This window comes from Parasteatoda tepidariorum, chromosome 6 (assembly GCF_043381705.1).
Source record: "Parasteatoda tepidariorum isolate YZ-2023 chromosome 6, CAS_Ptep_4.0, whole genome shotgun sequence".
Lineage (NCBI taxonomy): Eukaryota > Metazoa > Arthropoda > Arachnida > Araneae > Theridiidae > Parasteatoda > Parasteatoda tepidariorum.
This window is the reverse complement of record NC_092209.1, coordinates 48,127,036-48,142,943: the sequence shown is the minus strand read 5'-3', so window position 1 is coordinate 48,142,943 and position 15,908 is coordinate 48,127,036. Positions and strand designations below refer to the sequence as shown.

Below are 15,908 nucleotides of genomic sequence, written 5' to 3'. Positions count from 1 at the left end.
TGACCCTGTCGACGAAATGACCCTGTCGACGAAATGACCCTGTCGACGAAATGACCTAGTCGATGAAACGGCCTGTCGAGGAAGTGGTGTCGATGAAATGGCCTGTCGATGAAGTGATTGTCGATGAAATGAATGCGACCCGTCATAATCCTATTATATGAAAAATAAAAACATTTCAGCTCTAAAAATAAAGTTATTTTATTTAATATTATAGTTCTTAACATCACGAGCAACTTTCTATGTTCGCAGATATCTACATAGCTATTTTGTCTCAAAGTTGGCTTGGGCCAAAGTCGCCTTGAAAACATTACATTATTTATTATTTTTATTATTTATTATTCCACGTTCCAGATAGAAATTTTTTTTTTTAAAAATTAGCTTAACCATTGAGTCTCTACTTTTTTGGAATGCCACCCGATTTGCAAGTCAACTCTTTTAACAAAAAAAAAAAAAAAAAAAAGGAATAAGAAATAATTAATAAAATTTTTTGGTCCATTTTAAGACTTTTAATATCTTTGTTATGGTACACTTCTATAACTATATCTTTAAGTTATTAGAAATATAACTAATGGCCAATACATTTATGTTGGAAACTTTTTTTACATTAATTTTAATGTAAATAATTCATAAATAATGTTTTAAGTGTCTGCAATAACATAAACAAATTAATAAAAATAAATTTAATGTATTATTTTGCAGTTTACATTCAATTGGTTATTAAATATTTTTCTTATAACTTTTTAAATATCACATAAATGAATAGCCTGCAATTCATTCTTCCTGTTTTTATTGCATCTAATACTGAGTAAAACACATTTCAAATTCTAATCAAATAGTTATATGTTATAAGTTAATATTAAGAGTTATTTTGTTTATATAATTTCCTCTTGAATTATTAGATAAGGGAGATAACACAAAAACATAAGAAATAATTTTATGATCCATTCTTATAAAAGAAATTGAAAATAAGAGAGAATTAAACAAAAATCTATATACTTTTAAGTTCTCATATTGTGAATTTCTGACGCTTTATTTGAAAGAAAATGCATGCTTAGTGAAATTATAAAATTCATCAGACATTTAGACGAAATTTAGTGAAACCAAAAGTTTTTAATTCATAAGAAGATCATAGCACCGTTTAACATTAAAATGGTAAAGCGGGCATTACAATATTTTCTACTCATATTTATAAAACATTTTTTGAAGACAATTTTAATAGTATAACTGTTTTACTAACAAATATTATATTAAGAGTTAAAAACATAAATATATCTATGTCACCAAACCAAAGTATTTAATAATTTTTCTGAGTACTCAATTCCACTTTCAGCTGTATGACCCTCTAGAAATCCCTAAAATACCCATAATTTTGTTAGCACAACTCTTTAATTTTCACCGCAAACATTTTTGGGTTAAAATTTTTTTTATTTTTGGTCAATTATTATTATGATTATATGGTATAATTTGTTTATAATTTTTTTGCAAATGATTTTTAATTGCATGTGGGGGGATTTGACCCTAACAGAGGGGATGTTATTTTTATTTATTTTATATATATCTTTAATTGAAAAAATAAATTTTTCACTGTGTATTTTTGATTGAAATGGAGGGTTAAAGTATTATTTGACTACTAATTATTTATTGTGCAAGCAACAAACTAATTATTTCTTGTGCAAGCAACAATAATAAAAATAAAATTGTACTGTTTATTTTAAAATTTTATTATATTTTTTTTTTTTAGTTTCAATATTTTTTGTCATATTATGATGTGTCTAATAAATTTTTTATTGCACACACATTTTTTTATTATACATAAACTTTTTTATTACGCACATAAATTTTTTGATTGTGTCATATTGAGTACTAAACTATATATTTTTTTAAACATATTTTCTTTTAAATTATTTTTATCTAATTTTGATCTTTAGTTGAATATGAAATCCGTAGCTTAAAGCTTAAGTCTATGTAGAATGTTATATATTGGTAGTAGTCATATTCTATAGATTAGTTTTGAAGACTTGCTTTTTAGCTAAATAATTGTACCAAGTAGTCTTAATGAAATTTATATCAAACTCATTAGTCTTGTTTTACAAACCTGTTGGATTTTGTTTAGTTTTTTTTTCTTGTTTTGCATCTTTTCCTTTAACTCTTTCAAAATTTTTTTTATCATGTTTTGAGTATTAAGTGTAATTTGTGAAATTTTATTTGTTATTTGTAAGCATTAACTTTATTTATTTATTTTTATGTATTTTGAATTTTTTTTCTTCAGAAACCTAAATTTTTAGTGTTTAAAATTAACTAATGTTATTTTACTCTCAATTTAGCTTTCAGTCAAATGTGTGGAACTGCTCTTGCTAATTTAATGCAGCAGAGTAAAGCTGATGGCAAAGAACGTTCGATGTTTTCTAAAGATAGGGTAAATATGTTTGCTGTAAAAATTTATCTTGCATCTGCAAACTTTTATCATTTTACAGTTTAATATCCTTTACATTGTTTTAATTAAAGATGAATGGATGTTGACAATTTTTTTTAAGTACTTTTAAAGTTTAATTAAAATCAAGGAAATGTTTTGGTAATTTATTTTTTTTAGAAAAAATTATGGATAGAAATCATACAATGTTTGAATTAAAAAGTAAATATAAAAAGGCAACTATTTATATTAATGAAAGTTCTATACAAATCATATTTGAGGGTTTATGTTTTTATATTTTAGTTTGTCCCTTAAGTATAGTTTTTTTCCCCTTCATAATTAGCTGTAAATTTTTGCGACTAATTTTATGATGTGTTTGAATTAAAAAATGATTAAATAATTCTTACTTACATATGCAATTCATTGATTCTAACTAATATTTGCAATTCAATGATTCTAACTAATATATGCTATTCAATTATAAAATGTAATTAGATTTTGGTTGTATTTTTTTTTTTAATGTTACATTTTGAATTGTGGTGTACTGTATGTGTATAACTTCCCATTTGTACTGCAAAGATTTTATACTACATCCACTTTACTATATTTTTTAGGTAGATTCTTAATTTATTTTTAATTTAAGTTTTGACTCAATTAAAATAATTATTTTTAATTAATTTTTGACTCAAATTAATCAAAGATAGGAATGAATGGCATTATATAGAAAGAAAAACTTTCTATTATTATTGTATGTAATCATTTGAAATTAAAAAAATTGATATGTATTCATACTTTTTTAGGAAGTTATCCCCTACATTGTTTCTAACTGGGAATCTCTCACTCCTATGGCAAGAAGAATAAAACAAACTTGGCATAATACTTTGCATAAAGCAGTGGTTTGTATACTTTATTGTAAATTTTATTACACTTGCAATTTCACACAAAAGTTGCTAATTATTTAAGTCAGATATGGAAAAACTTTGGACAAATATATGCAATTCAATGATTCTAACTTATATATGTAATTTACATATGTAATTTACATATTCTAAATAATGTATGCAATGCAATGATAAAATGCAATTATATTATGGTTGTTCATTTTTTTAATGTTGCATTTTGGTTCTGCTGCCTGCTTGCCGAGAAATCATTTACAATTTATAAAGGATCTATTAAGTATTTGAATGCTATATTTTTTTACTTTTCTGTTTATTTGCACTCTATAAAAATAAATACTAAGCTAACTAATACAATCTTCTGCTATAATTTATTTACAGTTGAAAGACTCTGAAATATTTCTTTGTGATGAGCGGGGGCATGATGGTTCCATGTATGGTTTAGTTCATCAGGTAACAGTCATTTTCCATTAAAAATAACTTTAGAATTTTATTAAATATGAAATTTTCTGAAATAAAAAGATGTAAAAAATTTTTTTTAGAGCAACTGAAAATAAAAGAAAATTGAACAAAATTTCTTTATAAAAAATAGCAAATCTATAAACATTTTAATGCATTAGATTTTACTCTTATATAGAATTTTTATTAAAGAAATGTTTTTCTTATTTTTTCTTTACTAATCATTAATTTGATTTAATATATTTTATTTTAAATTGAATGTGGTATGTTCTAAGAAAGTACAGTGCCAAATTCAATTAATTTGAAAACCAAATTTATTGGACGTTCTGAGACCGTGAAAACGTATTTCTATGAAATTTATTTTTTTTAAAAATTGTTTTAATGTATATAAGCATGATCCTGTTGATTTTTAAATGATTTTGTATTAAATTGTTTTGCATGTAAAAAATATTTAGTTTTTTCTTTTTGAAATTATAAGAGATTTTATAATAGAATTTTTTTTAATGATTTTTAATCAATGCATTTTATATTTGGTGTAATTTGATTTTATAATTTTTTAGCTTTAAGCTCTTGACATTAGATTAGAATTTATAGTATTTTATTTATAGGATTTGGGCAAAATTGGACCCAGTTATGATGCTGTCTCTAGAGGTCCACAGAAACTAAATATTGATTCATCATCATCTCAAGGCAGTAAGTAAAAAAAAAATTTTTTTTTTTGATTTTAAATCAATTTATTATTATTATTTTAATTAAGTTAACATTCTGATCGTATTTTAAAGTCTGCAGTGTTAAAGTAGTATTCAAATAGTTCTCTGAATAGACGTACAAATTCAGAGAAATAATTATGTTATCAAAACTTAAAAATAAATAAATAAATCTAACCCAATTTATAATTAAAATAATTTTTTTAAAATTTATTTAATAGATTTATTCATATTTATAACTCCATAAATATTTTATTTATAGAATCGCTAAACAAATTAAGATATCACTAATGGATGCAAAACCTAGTATCTTCATAAACAAAACTAAGTTTACGGTCTCAAAGTATTAGTTTGTTTCATTTTATTTTCATTCCATTTTTGAACAAGTATTAACTATTAAACATTTTACACTTGAAAAAGGATGATATTCAAATATGCGAAAAGCTTTTGCTTTACAGAAAATCTAGAAATAATTGGAAGAAGGGATACTTACACTCTGGCTTTTTTACATTTTCTTAAAATACTTGAGAAAAATTGTTGCACATTTTCATGAAAAATAATTCCAAGTTCACTTTTAATTGCACAAGATTTCATGTTCGTAAGATAATAATTCACGTCAATTTTCACATAGATTCAAGATAATTTTTACAGACATCAAGACAATTTTCGCATCACTTTTTTGTTTTGATCTTATCATGCATAAATAGTTTCAATACAACTATAATTGAGTATTATAATTTAATTGCTGAATGTCTTATTTACTATATTTATTTCTATGTATTTTAAGCTTTTGGTGTTCCGAAAGGACGCAGTAGTAAAAGAAAATTTTTTGATGGTCAGATGACTGGAGCTGGGAAAAAAGTTAAAAGGTAACTTTAATTGCGTAATTTCTTTTTAATTGACTTTTTAAATCTATTTATATTTTTCATATTAAACAGTGCACAAAAATCTACATCTTGTTTATTACTACACCTATTTTTTAAAAAACTGTAGTGATAACAAATTACATTTGACGTATAGTCAATACTTTACTAGTTTTAGGGGATGCTGGAGAATTTCATTTACATTGGTATTCAAAATTAAAAGAAGTTGAAGATTGAAAAGAAAAATTTCTGAGAAGGGTTTAGAATAATTATTGGCTGGCAATTTATTGTACCTGGAAAATTTATACCAGATAAATTGATACGAAATAGTTAATTTGTGTTTATTTAAGCCACTTTATTGCTTTAAATTATTTTATACAAAAATTTTTTCTTTCAACATTTGTCTTTTTATGCCTAAATCTGTTTTTCTGACAAAGAATATTTTAGGCCAGAAATGCTAGAAAATTATCAAATGTTTGTGATTTTAAGTGTCTAAAACTCTATAACTTCCTTCAAGAGGTAGTGTCTATTTTGGAGTTATAGAGCAAAATATGTTTCAACCACGAACTTTCGTGAGATTTTTGTCAGATTTAAAGAATTAGTTGCATTTGAAGCTTCTTTCTTTGCTAATGTTAAAACTAGTTATCAGGAATCTTTACAAACTAGTGTTTTTTTTTGTTTGTTTTCTCTACTTTCTGCATTACTTTTTTTTAAAAAAAATTAGCATATTGCAAAAAAAGTTGACAACTGCCAAACTACAACTGTAAAAAAGTAGTGACTACAGTATTTTGTTACTTGTGGTGCATTTGTTCCAACTTCTGATTTTAACCGAGTTAATACTTTGTTTCATTTACAGTGATTTAGTTATGCCCAAATTGCCTCCCAATGGGTATCCTCTTGAACATCCATTTAATAAGGATGGTTACCGGTACATCCTAGCAGAGCCAGACCCTCATGCTCCATTTAGACAAGAGTTTGATGAAGGTCAAGACTGGGCTGGCAAGCCTATTCCTGGTTGGCTGTACAGAAAACTGACTCCTAGTAATGTGCTGATTGCTCTTCATGACAGAGGTAATATTTTATAGTCAAACAACTTGTTTTAAATAATGGATAATAAATCATTTGTTATACAAACTATGAAGGGTTCATAGTTTTCCTGGTATTCTTGATTTTTAGCTTTTTGGCCAATGTTCCTGATTGAAAGTGTTCAAAGTATACTATTTTCTACAAATGCAGATTTTAAAATAGGAGATATGTGAAAAGAAAGATTTTGATTTTTGATTAAACATCTTTTTATTTCAACGAATAATGCTAATAAAAATTGCAAAATTAGAGTTCAAATTAAGGGACTGTCCACTAATATGCCTGGTTCAAGCTTATAGCCTTACTTGTAGGGTTCATTGCTTCAAACTTTTCGGGAATTCAGTCATTATACAAAAAAGAAACTCAATTAACAAATTCTACTTTATCAATTTTTTATGGAGACATTTTCCCAGTTCATGTACTTATTTAGTTTCAGTGCTTCACCCCTCGGCCCAACCGTTAATCAACTTTACGAAAATCTTCTTTGGGTTAGAATAATGCATCTCTTCATCTTAATAAGAGAGCATCCTTTTATTGTGTGATATTGTTGTGGCCGTAATCTATCTAATAATAATATTTCTAAGAAGATAAAGCAGCAGTTCTTTTTTTGAAATAATTTTGTTGAATTCTCTGGAATAAATCCTTATGTTGTAAGAATTTCAAATGTACCAAAAAGCATTACTACTATGGCCAAAAGCTGCATTGAATTTACATTCACCTTAAAAACTGGAACAACTTCCTTTACACAGCCTACATGGAAGACTAGAAAAATAAGAAAGTAATGGGAGAAAAGAAAGAAAAAATAGGCAGAAAAAGGTCCTGGAAGAGAAATAAAAAATATAAAGAAGCTAAAATACCTTATAGAGACAAAGAGTATTGAATTGAAAGAAACGGAATATATACATAATGAAATCAACGAAGCAGTCGAAAATTTGCTAGAAGCCTCCAACTGATTTGGAAAAAAAAAAAGGATTTTAAAAGCAGTGAAACTAGCTAACGGGTGTCAAGAAAAACTCAATAATAGAAAAACAAAAATCAGCAGTCATTACATAATTTTTTTTCATAAAAAAACAAAAGACTGAGTAATAAAAAAATTTATGACTGCTTTTTGTTATTACGTTCAGTTTTTATTATTTTACAGCGATTTATTTTTCATTTAGTAAAATTAATTGTTACCCTTTCATATCACGGGTTTTGAGTTTGATTCTCGATCCAAGCAAGTTTTTTTCTTCTTCTATAACCAACATTGAACAGCCGGCCAAATTTTGGATTTACGACTACTAATGTTCAACTCTGTAGCCTTGTAATTTTGAACCAATCCAGAAGGCAAGGAAACTCCTAGATCAATACCCCCAGAGGTATGATTTGTTATGGGAACCTGAAGGACTTTGTGACTCTACAGAATTAGCGTGCATCAGTCACCATTTACTACATGGGGAGGCTAAGCAAGGCTGACTCAGACTTTCATTCCTTCAGTAGGTTGATAAAATGAGTACCAGTTAATACCAGAAGCATGGAGTTAGGCCTTGGTTCTCTATAGGCTGTCGTGCCACTGAGTTTACTTTAGTTTAAAAGTAGTTGACATTGTGAAATATGACAAATATTGTAAAATTTGTAACAAAAAGTATTATAAAAGCCATACCCCATCCAGGACCTTAATTGGTTTTAACGGGCTTATTTTGGTCAAGGATTTCTAATGAACAATTTTTCATTTTCTTCCTCAATAAGTTTCTAAATTTATAATTTAATAATTTTATTAGTTGGAAGTGTGAAAAAGTGAATATAAAATTATTCTTTTGCAATTTTCAATAGGCATTTGTACTAGTACTTGGAAATACAGTCAAATCACAATAATGCATTCATTGACTATAGGAGAAAGCTACCTATAGTGACCTTTTTTGATAAATTAATCACCTTTCTCACCTGTTTTGAATTTTTTAGCTGCTCTCTACCCTGTTAAATTTTATTATTTATTAATTGATACTGGATGTTTTTTTAATGCAACAGTGCTTTAAAAATTTCCATATCAATACTTTTTTCAAGAGTTGTCCTTAAAAATGAGTTCTTACTTTTAAAGGTTGAATTTCAACCTCTTGTGAAAATGAATGTCGAAATCTTATACTTAGGAGATGTAGCTAGATTTTAATGAATAAAAGGACACTTTAGTAATTAATTGCACAATTTGTACCTACCACGAAACCTGCATTTTTTTAGCATCAATATTTTCTACAAAAATCTTTGTTTAAAATGGAGTTATACATTTTGGAGCACAATTTCAACTTTTTCCGAAATAGCAAAAACATTTTTGCATTTTAGGAAAAAATATGACTGAATTTACGAGTTTTAAAGGACACTTAAGAAGTTAGTTTCACACATTTGACTTTGTAATTTTTGTTTTAGTCATTAATATTTGTTGCTATAGTTCTTCTTTAAAATAGTGAGAGCTATTTTTTTTAAATCTGCCCTATAGTTTGAAGTTAAACTGTAACCTAGTCTACAAATGGTATTTGAAATTTTAATTTGTGGATGCAATTGTGACTGAATTTTTAACATAGCAAGAAAAAGTTATGATATTCATTTCTAAGCTTTCAACCTCGGTTATTTTGCTATCAGTATTTTCTATGAAAGACAAATTTTGATCCCATTAAAATCACCTCTATTTCTTTAATCTAAGCTTTAAAAAGTATGAATTGTAAAAAATTTGAGAATTGTAAATTTCATATGTTCATAGAGGAATGAAAAAGAAAACAAGGTTTAAATCTTTTTGTTATTTATTTAAAATTACCTTTTTGTTGTTTATATAAAAAAAGATGTATTTAAAAGTAAAAGCTAGAATGAATACCTCTTATAATAAATAATATGATCTTATACTAACTATATTTGTATAAATGTGCTTGCTCACGAGTTTAAGAAAAGTAAATTGAGTTTTTCAATAACAATGTATAATTAAATGTTCATATAGTTTTAATGAATCTCCAGTTACTTTAAGAATGTTAATTTTAGCTCCTCAGTTGAAAGTCTCAGAAGATAGGCTATCAGTTACTGGTGAAAAAGGCTACTGCATGGCTCGAGCAACTCATGGTAAGTTTATATGCCTTGTTTTGTACATATATGATGGAATGGATTGTTTCTATAGTATAAATTAGTTTAATAAACAGTTATATATGTTTATGAAATATAATATATATTCCAGGTGTTAATAGAGGCACTTGGTATTTTGAATGTACCATTGAGGATATGCCCGAAGGATCAGCTACACGTCTTGGTTGGTCTCAAGCATTGGGTAAGTTGCATGTAATTCACATTTTGTATTTTCATATATTATTTTTTATAACGTTTTTGTATCAGTTATTATGTAAACATTTGGAAGTTTAAAGCGGACGGTTTCCGATAATTTTTTGGTGATGGTGGAACCTTAAATGATTAACCTACTTTTGGCGACACCCCAACTGTTTAAACACAGTCTGTAAAGACAATTGTGGATGCATTAACCAATAAACAACTACTTTATTATAAAAATATTAACTTAATAAGTTGAATGAAATTTTTTCATCATTTTATGATTAAATTAGATTTTATGTCTGATAGTTAAATTTCAAAAATCCAGGAGCCCGAATCTAGTCCGGTAATTAATTTGTTTTTAGTGTATACATATAAACTGAAAATAACAAAAATATTTCTCCTTCCTGTGTTTTCCATCATTGAGGTATTTTTGATACAAGTTAATTTAGTTTTTCATAATTTATTTTTCTATACATTAAATAATAAAAATTCTAAATTGGGGATGCATTAAATTTTAACTTTATTTTAATAATGATGCAAATTAATGTTTGTAAAAATAACTGACCTTGCAGACCATTAGTAGTTCATGAACCATGAGTAAAACGATGGCACCACTGCCTTTGTGTGCCTAAACTTAAAACATTTTTGATTATAGGGAAAAATATTTGATTATACTGAAAGAATTTTGATTGTACTTTGTCTCTATTAGTTGAAACTAATTTTTAGTGTTCTATACTTTTCATACTTTTAACTCTTACCCATTTCATTAAAAATTACCCAAAATAATTATATATTACTTTTACTATATTAATATAATATTTTTTTTAAAAATTCTGTGTTCATTTATGATTATTAATTGAATTCTTTATTTTTAAAGCTAATCTACAAGGACCTTTGGGGTATGATAAATTCAGTTACTCCTGGCGATCACGGAAAGGCACAAAATTTCATGAAAGTAAAGGATATCATTATGCAGATGTTGGCTATGGACAAGGGGATACTCTAGGCTTTCTAATACATCTTCCAAAAACTAGTGAAACTATACCTCTTCCTCAAATCTATAAAGATAAGGTATGGTTTATTTTAAATAAATGTTCCTTAATGTTCAGAAAATCACTGAAAGCTAACTTTAAAAAAAATTTTTTTTAGCCTTTAGTGAAATTCAAAAGTTACTTGTATTATGAAGAAAAAGATGAAATGCAGTTAGAATTAAAAAATATGAAGCCTTTGCCAAAAAGTAAGGTATGTTAGCATTTTTTAAAAATCTCTTTGTCGTATATATAGGATGAATTTATAAAAAGAAAATGTGTATAAAAATATTGATGCAGCAGAGTTAGGAAGGAAGACAATTTAGTCATTAGAAGACAAGAAACTAAAAGCTGTTACTAATCCATACATAATTCATTGGTTTTTTACTTGTTCAATATTTTTAATGAAAAATTATTAATAAAATTAATTTAAAGAAAAAACTGCAACACAAAATGAGTAATGTTTAAAATTATGATGAAATATGCTATCTTAGGTAAAATTGCAGAACAAAACACAAAACTCTTTTATGTGAAAAAAAGCACAAGTGTCTCTTTACATTGATTGCTCATCCGGGAGATCACTGAGAACTATGTTATGGTTGTCTAAGTCAAGTTTTAGTGGTTCTGGACTAACCTACAACCAATAATTTAGAGTCCTTTATAAAGTGTATCTAATTCAGAAAAGATGTCTAAATTAGATACATCGATTAAAAACACTGTTTTTTTATTAAAAATGTTTTTTTTTTTTGATTCACAAAATGCATATTGTAACTGACCAGTATAGTTATTTGTTCCAACCAGTAATAATTTTTTAAAAATTAGTTATCTAGTTGATATCTTTTAACGAGTACTGTTTGCGGTGCTGATGAACATTTCATGTTTTCCCACCATATGCTAAGGAATGATGTTTTGATAGCTGATTAAATATTTTTCATTTAATTCGATTGGAGAAAAAAAAACCTTATTGTATTTACATTTTATTATTAGCTTACATCAGGTAGTGAAATTTCGGCCTATTGGTGACTGAATATTTAGGGCTGGCGAGTAAGTTTTGTCTTATAAAATGCCTTGTTTCAAACAAAACTATCATCCATATTTTCCCCATAATTAGCATTTAAGTGTAAAATCTGAAGAAAACAAAATTTATGAGGATTCAACTTGTAGACCGAGGGACTTGGAATACCTTAGAATGATTTACCCAGAATTTATCAAAAGGTAGCAATATACTAACGTGAAGCATGGAAATATTTTTAGCATTTTTCTTATTTTAATGATTATTAATATGTGGTTCATATTAAAATCATTAAAAAAATATTTTAATTAAATTATTATTTTTTGCAATAAATTTGTTTAATTTTTCTACACTCTCTTTGTTCATTAAAAAGTTCTTGTAAAAAAAAAAAATTTAAAAAGTTCTCATTAAAAAGTTGTTAAAAAGCTACACTTGTTTTAACATTTTAAAAAATGTTCATATTTTTCATAAAAATAGTGGTAAACAAAATTTTTCTCTGGCTATTACCTAGTAGTGGTAGAACTGAAACTTCATGCCCTGGCTTGCAGTGTTTATAAATGTATTATTAGCATACTTTTGTTAATGGGTGTGAATAGAGAGCATAGAATTTTGTTACGTGTGCTTGGAGTATTGAATTTTGTTTGTGAAGTAAACAAAAATTTAATTACAAAGCAATAATTAAGTGGTTAGCAAGCAACAGTAAACAAAGTTATCTCATTTTAAGTATAAAAGTTATTTGCATAAAATTTATTACACCTTAAATATATCAGTTACAGTACTTATGGATAATATGTTGTAAAGTGTATTTACTGCTAGCCTATGGAACAAGAACAAAATTTTGGTTGAAGCATGTTTGGAGTTTTATACTTAGATTATTAAAATGCAAACAAAAATTATGAGCAAATAACACTTTTCACAGTTTTAAATCAGCAAAGGAAATCTTACTCATACTGTGTAATATTTAGAAACATAATTTGAAAAAAAAATAATAATTTGATCTTAAAATTTTTTATAGAAACTAAATTTTGAAAGGTTTTTGCATTTTGTTAAAAGTTATGTGTCTGATTTAAGGTATTTCTTTTTCTCATTTTTTAAAGATTGTCTTCTATAAAAATGGCAAGAGCTTTGGAACTGCTTTTGAAAACATAAATGCAGGGACTTATTATCCAGCTATATCTTTGTATAAAAGTTGTACAGTAAGTTATATTATTTTACTACTTCGATACATCATGTTTGGATGAACCAAAAAACCTCAAGATGTAATTGATTCTTTTTAAAGCTAAGATTAGAGAAAGAACTATAGCATTAAAATTTATAATGCTGTGTATATTACAGTGTACATTTTTATGGTCCTTCTTTTAAAGGGATAACAGGAGGTATGTTTCATAATGAGAAAAACCACCCAGGAAAAAAAAAAGATTTCTTAAAACTCAAGTGAAAGAAACTCTTTTAAGAAAAAATAAGTTTTTAAAACAAATAACTGCAATGTAGTTAATAGTAATTTCTGAGATACTTAGTACACCATTTTAAACCAAAAAAGCAACAATTTAAAAGAAAATAAACATTAAAAATTTTATAAGCGACGAAATTTAGTTAAAACAATTGTAGTTTCTTCGATGTAAAGAAGCATTGTAAAGCCTAATTTTGTGATTACGTAAAGAACAAAAAATCAATGTTTTAGATACAATTTAATTAATAAGTCCCAATCTAATCATTACATCAGATCGTATTTGTAATCAAATACTAATTTTCAAAATCAAATACTCTGAATATTTACTACAACTTAAAGATAATATGCTAAATGTATTTCTAGATGAATTTTTTTAAAACACATTTTATTTTTACATTCATTGAATTAGTAGTTAATTACAATTTATGAACTAAACCCAAACTAATTTCATAATACTTACCGACTAGCAGTTAATATTTGGTCATTTTTAGTTACTTTAATTTCGTCTAGTGTTTTGTATAATGTTTTTTTTTTTTTCCTGGGAGAAATCCAATCATGGTTTTCATATTCTGTCACTAGTGTCAAAATTGTACCAATTAAATTTTTGCTGGTATCAAAAAATTAGAACTACTGCCATAAGATATTTCATATGAGTATTGTAGAATGATAGTTCTTTTGTTTGCACAATTTGGGCATATAGAAGCTGTCTTTCTTGTATTTTGACAATATCACATTACTTCAATCTGGTGAAGATTTGTTTAAAAATCAAGTAGGTTTTAAATTATCAAAACTTAAACTAGCATTTAATTATTATTTAAAAAATATTTCAGTTCAATAGGAATATTATAGCTCATTTTTATTTTACTATTGTTATTCTTTGAAAAGCTATTTCGCAACATTTATATTTAGTTATGTTTAAAATAAACTAGATTACAAATGAAACCATTCTTGTTTTGTTACAATAGTTGAACTAAGAATCAAATTTACACTTTAATTTATGAATTAAAATTGTATCTGTAAATTTTTTTAAGTGTTCTAGAATTTTATTGAATTGTAATTTTTAGGCAATAATTTTTTAATAATGTCCTATAGGTATCACTTAATTTTGGTCCATCATTTAAGCACTCACCTGAAGAAAACTTTAAGCCTGTAAGTAGCTTCAAATTTTTTTGTAAATTTATTGTGTTTTATGGTTATTTTTTCTTTGTTTAAAACATTGTAGATGAGAGGTGACCTCTCATCTACTAATGCAGATCATATTTACTATTGCTTATAAGCATCTTCCACAAAATCTTACTTGTAAAATACTTTTTTTCCAACTATATATTTATATATAAGCACTATAAAGACAAAAAGAAAATAAGTTTTATATAAATAAACTAATTACTTGGAATTCTAATGTTTATAAAAACATCTATTTAAATACCACTTTTAATGAAATGAATAGACTTAGAAGAATATGTAGTAACAGTTATTTATCCAAAAAAATAGACAAACCCTTTCAAAATTTGATTTAAAAAAATGGATACCCTACTAAAGTAATTAAGTTTTATATGAGATCATTGAGTTAATTGTATTACTGTATTGTTAATTGTATTGTATTGTTACCAAATTTACAAAAAACTTCTTAGTTAATTAATATTCTTACCATGTGCAAGTCTAATTTGAGCAAATTCGCAGTTAAAAATCTGTGCAAAACTCTTTTTTTAAAAAATAAATGTTCATTTTCTAAAATCCTTAAAATTGTACAATTAAATATCAACTTCATTAATTATAAATGTTGCATTATAATCTTATTACCTTGCACACATCCATTTTCGGGCCAATCCTATCTAACTAACAAATCAAACACACTTCAGTAATGCAGTAAGAATATGCCATAAAAAATCCCTCTATTCTCCATTTGAGCTTCTGTTTTCATATTTTGTAATCTGGCAATCTTATTAAGAAAATATTTTAAATCATTCTTGAAAGATTCAGGTGCGTGTAAGTTCAGTTCATTTGAATTCACTACTTGCTTTATAGATTTCTTTTTGTTCTTTATTTTTCTTCACATTTTTTTACTTGATATATTCTATTTTCGTTTCAATGTTTTTGAGTGCTCCTCACGCTATTGTGTTGATATATTTTGCTTTGGCTATATTGATACAATGTTAGAAAGCACTATATATTATATCTTTTCATTTTTTGTTTTTTAATATATATATATAAACTTTTTTTAATTAATATTTTATATTAATAATTTTTCTTCTCTTTTCATTAATCTTTATATCTCCCCCCCCCCATGTTTTCTCTATATTTTTAACTTATAATAAATAATTTGAAATCTACTGTTAGTTTTTATATAGTGTTAGTTTTTATAATTATTTACTTATTAATATAAATACCGAAATTTCTGATAATCTGCAGTATTTCGTGGCAGAAAAACTGACATATATTATCATAACTGACATTAATATAAATAATATTTCTTTACAGTTAAAGTTAAGAACTTTTTGTTCATAAATAATGTTCATCACATGAACAAATTTCATATTTCTTTTAAAATTTATTGCTTGACAGAGTTGGTTAGATAATTTTTATTCTTTTATTTGTTACTTAAAATATTTTGTATTAAAATAAATTGGATTGTTTCGCACATTCGTTGTTAAAAATAAAGTTTAAACAAGGATTGTAGCTAAAATATTAAAAACCATCCCCATTAATTTAATTATCTGA

General features: G+C 25.8%; 1 protein-coding gene across 5 annotated transcripts in view; it reads left to right on the top strand.

Annotated features, from left to right (window-relative positions):
• The window catches only part of LOC107449600 (Set1/Ash2 histone methyltransferase complex subunit ash2), a 28,331-nt gene that overhangs the window by 12,007 nt on the left and 416 nt on the right, over positions 1-15,908 (top strand). For 4 of the 5 annotated variants that reach the window (XM_043052579.2, XM_016065182.3, XM_016065183.3 and 1 more), the window contains exons 5-16: positions 2,325-2,416; positions 3,211-3,306; positions 3,688-3,759; positions 4,374-4,458; positions 5,260-5,341; positions 6,192-6,406; positions 9,422-9,499; positions 9,612-9,701; positions 10,578-10,771; positions 10,850-10,942; positions 12,838-12,936; positions 14,283-14,339. In XM_043052579.2, coding sequence (XP_042908513.1) covers positions 2,325-2,416; positions 3,211-3,306; positions 3,688-3,759; positions 4,374-4,458; positions 5,260-5,341; positions 6,192-6,406; positions 9,422-9,499; positions 9,612-9,701; positions 10,578-10,771; positions 10,850-10,942; positions 12,838-12,936; positions 14,283-14,339 — 1,253 coding nt within the window. The remainder of the gene's footprint in view (positions 1-2,324; positions 2,417-3,210; positions 3,307-3,687; positions 3,760-4,373; positions 4,459-5,259; positions 5,342-6,191; positions 6,407-9,421; positions 9,500-9,611; positions 9,702-10,577; positions 10,772-10,849; positions 10,943-12,837; positions 12,937-14,282; positions 14,340-15,908) is intronic. The other variant, XM_043052581.2, reaches the window with a different exon arrangement.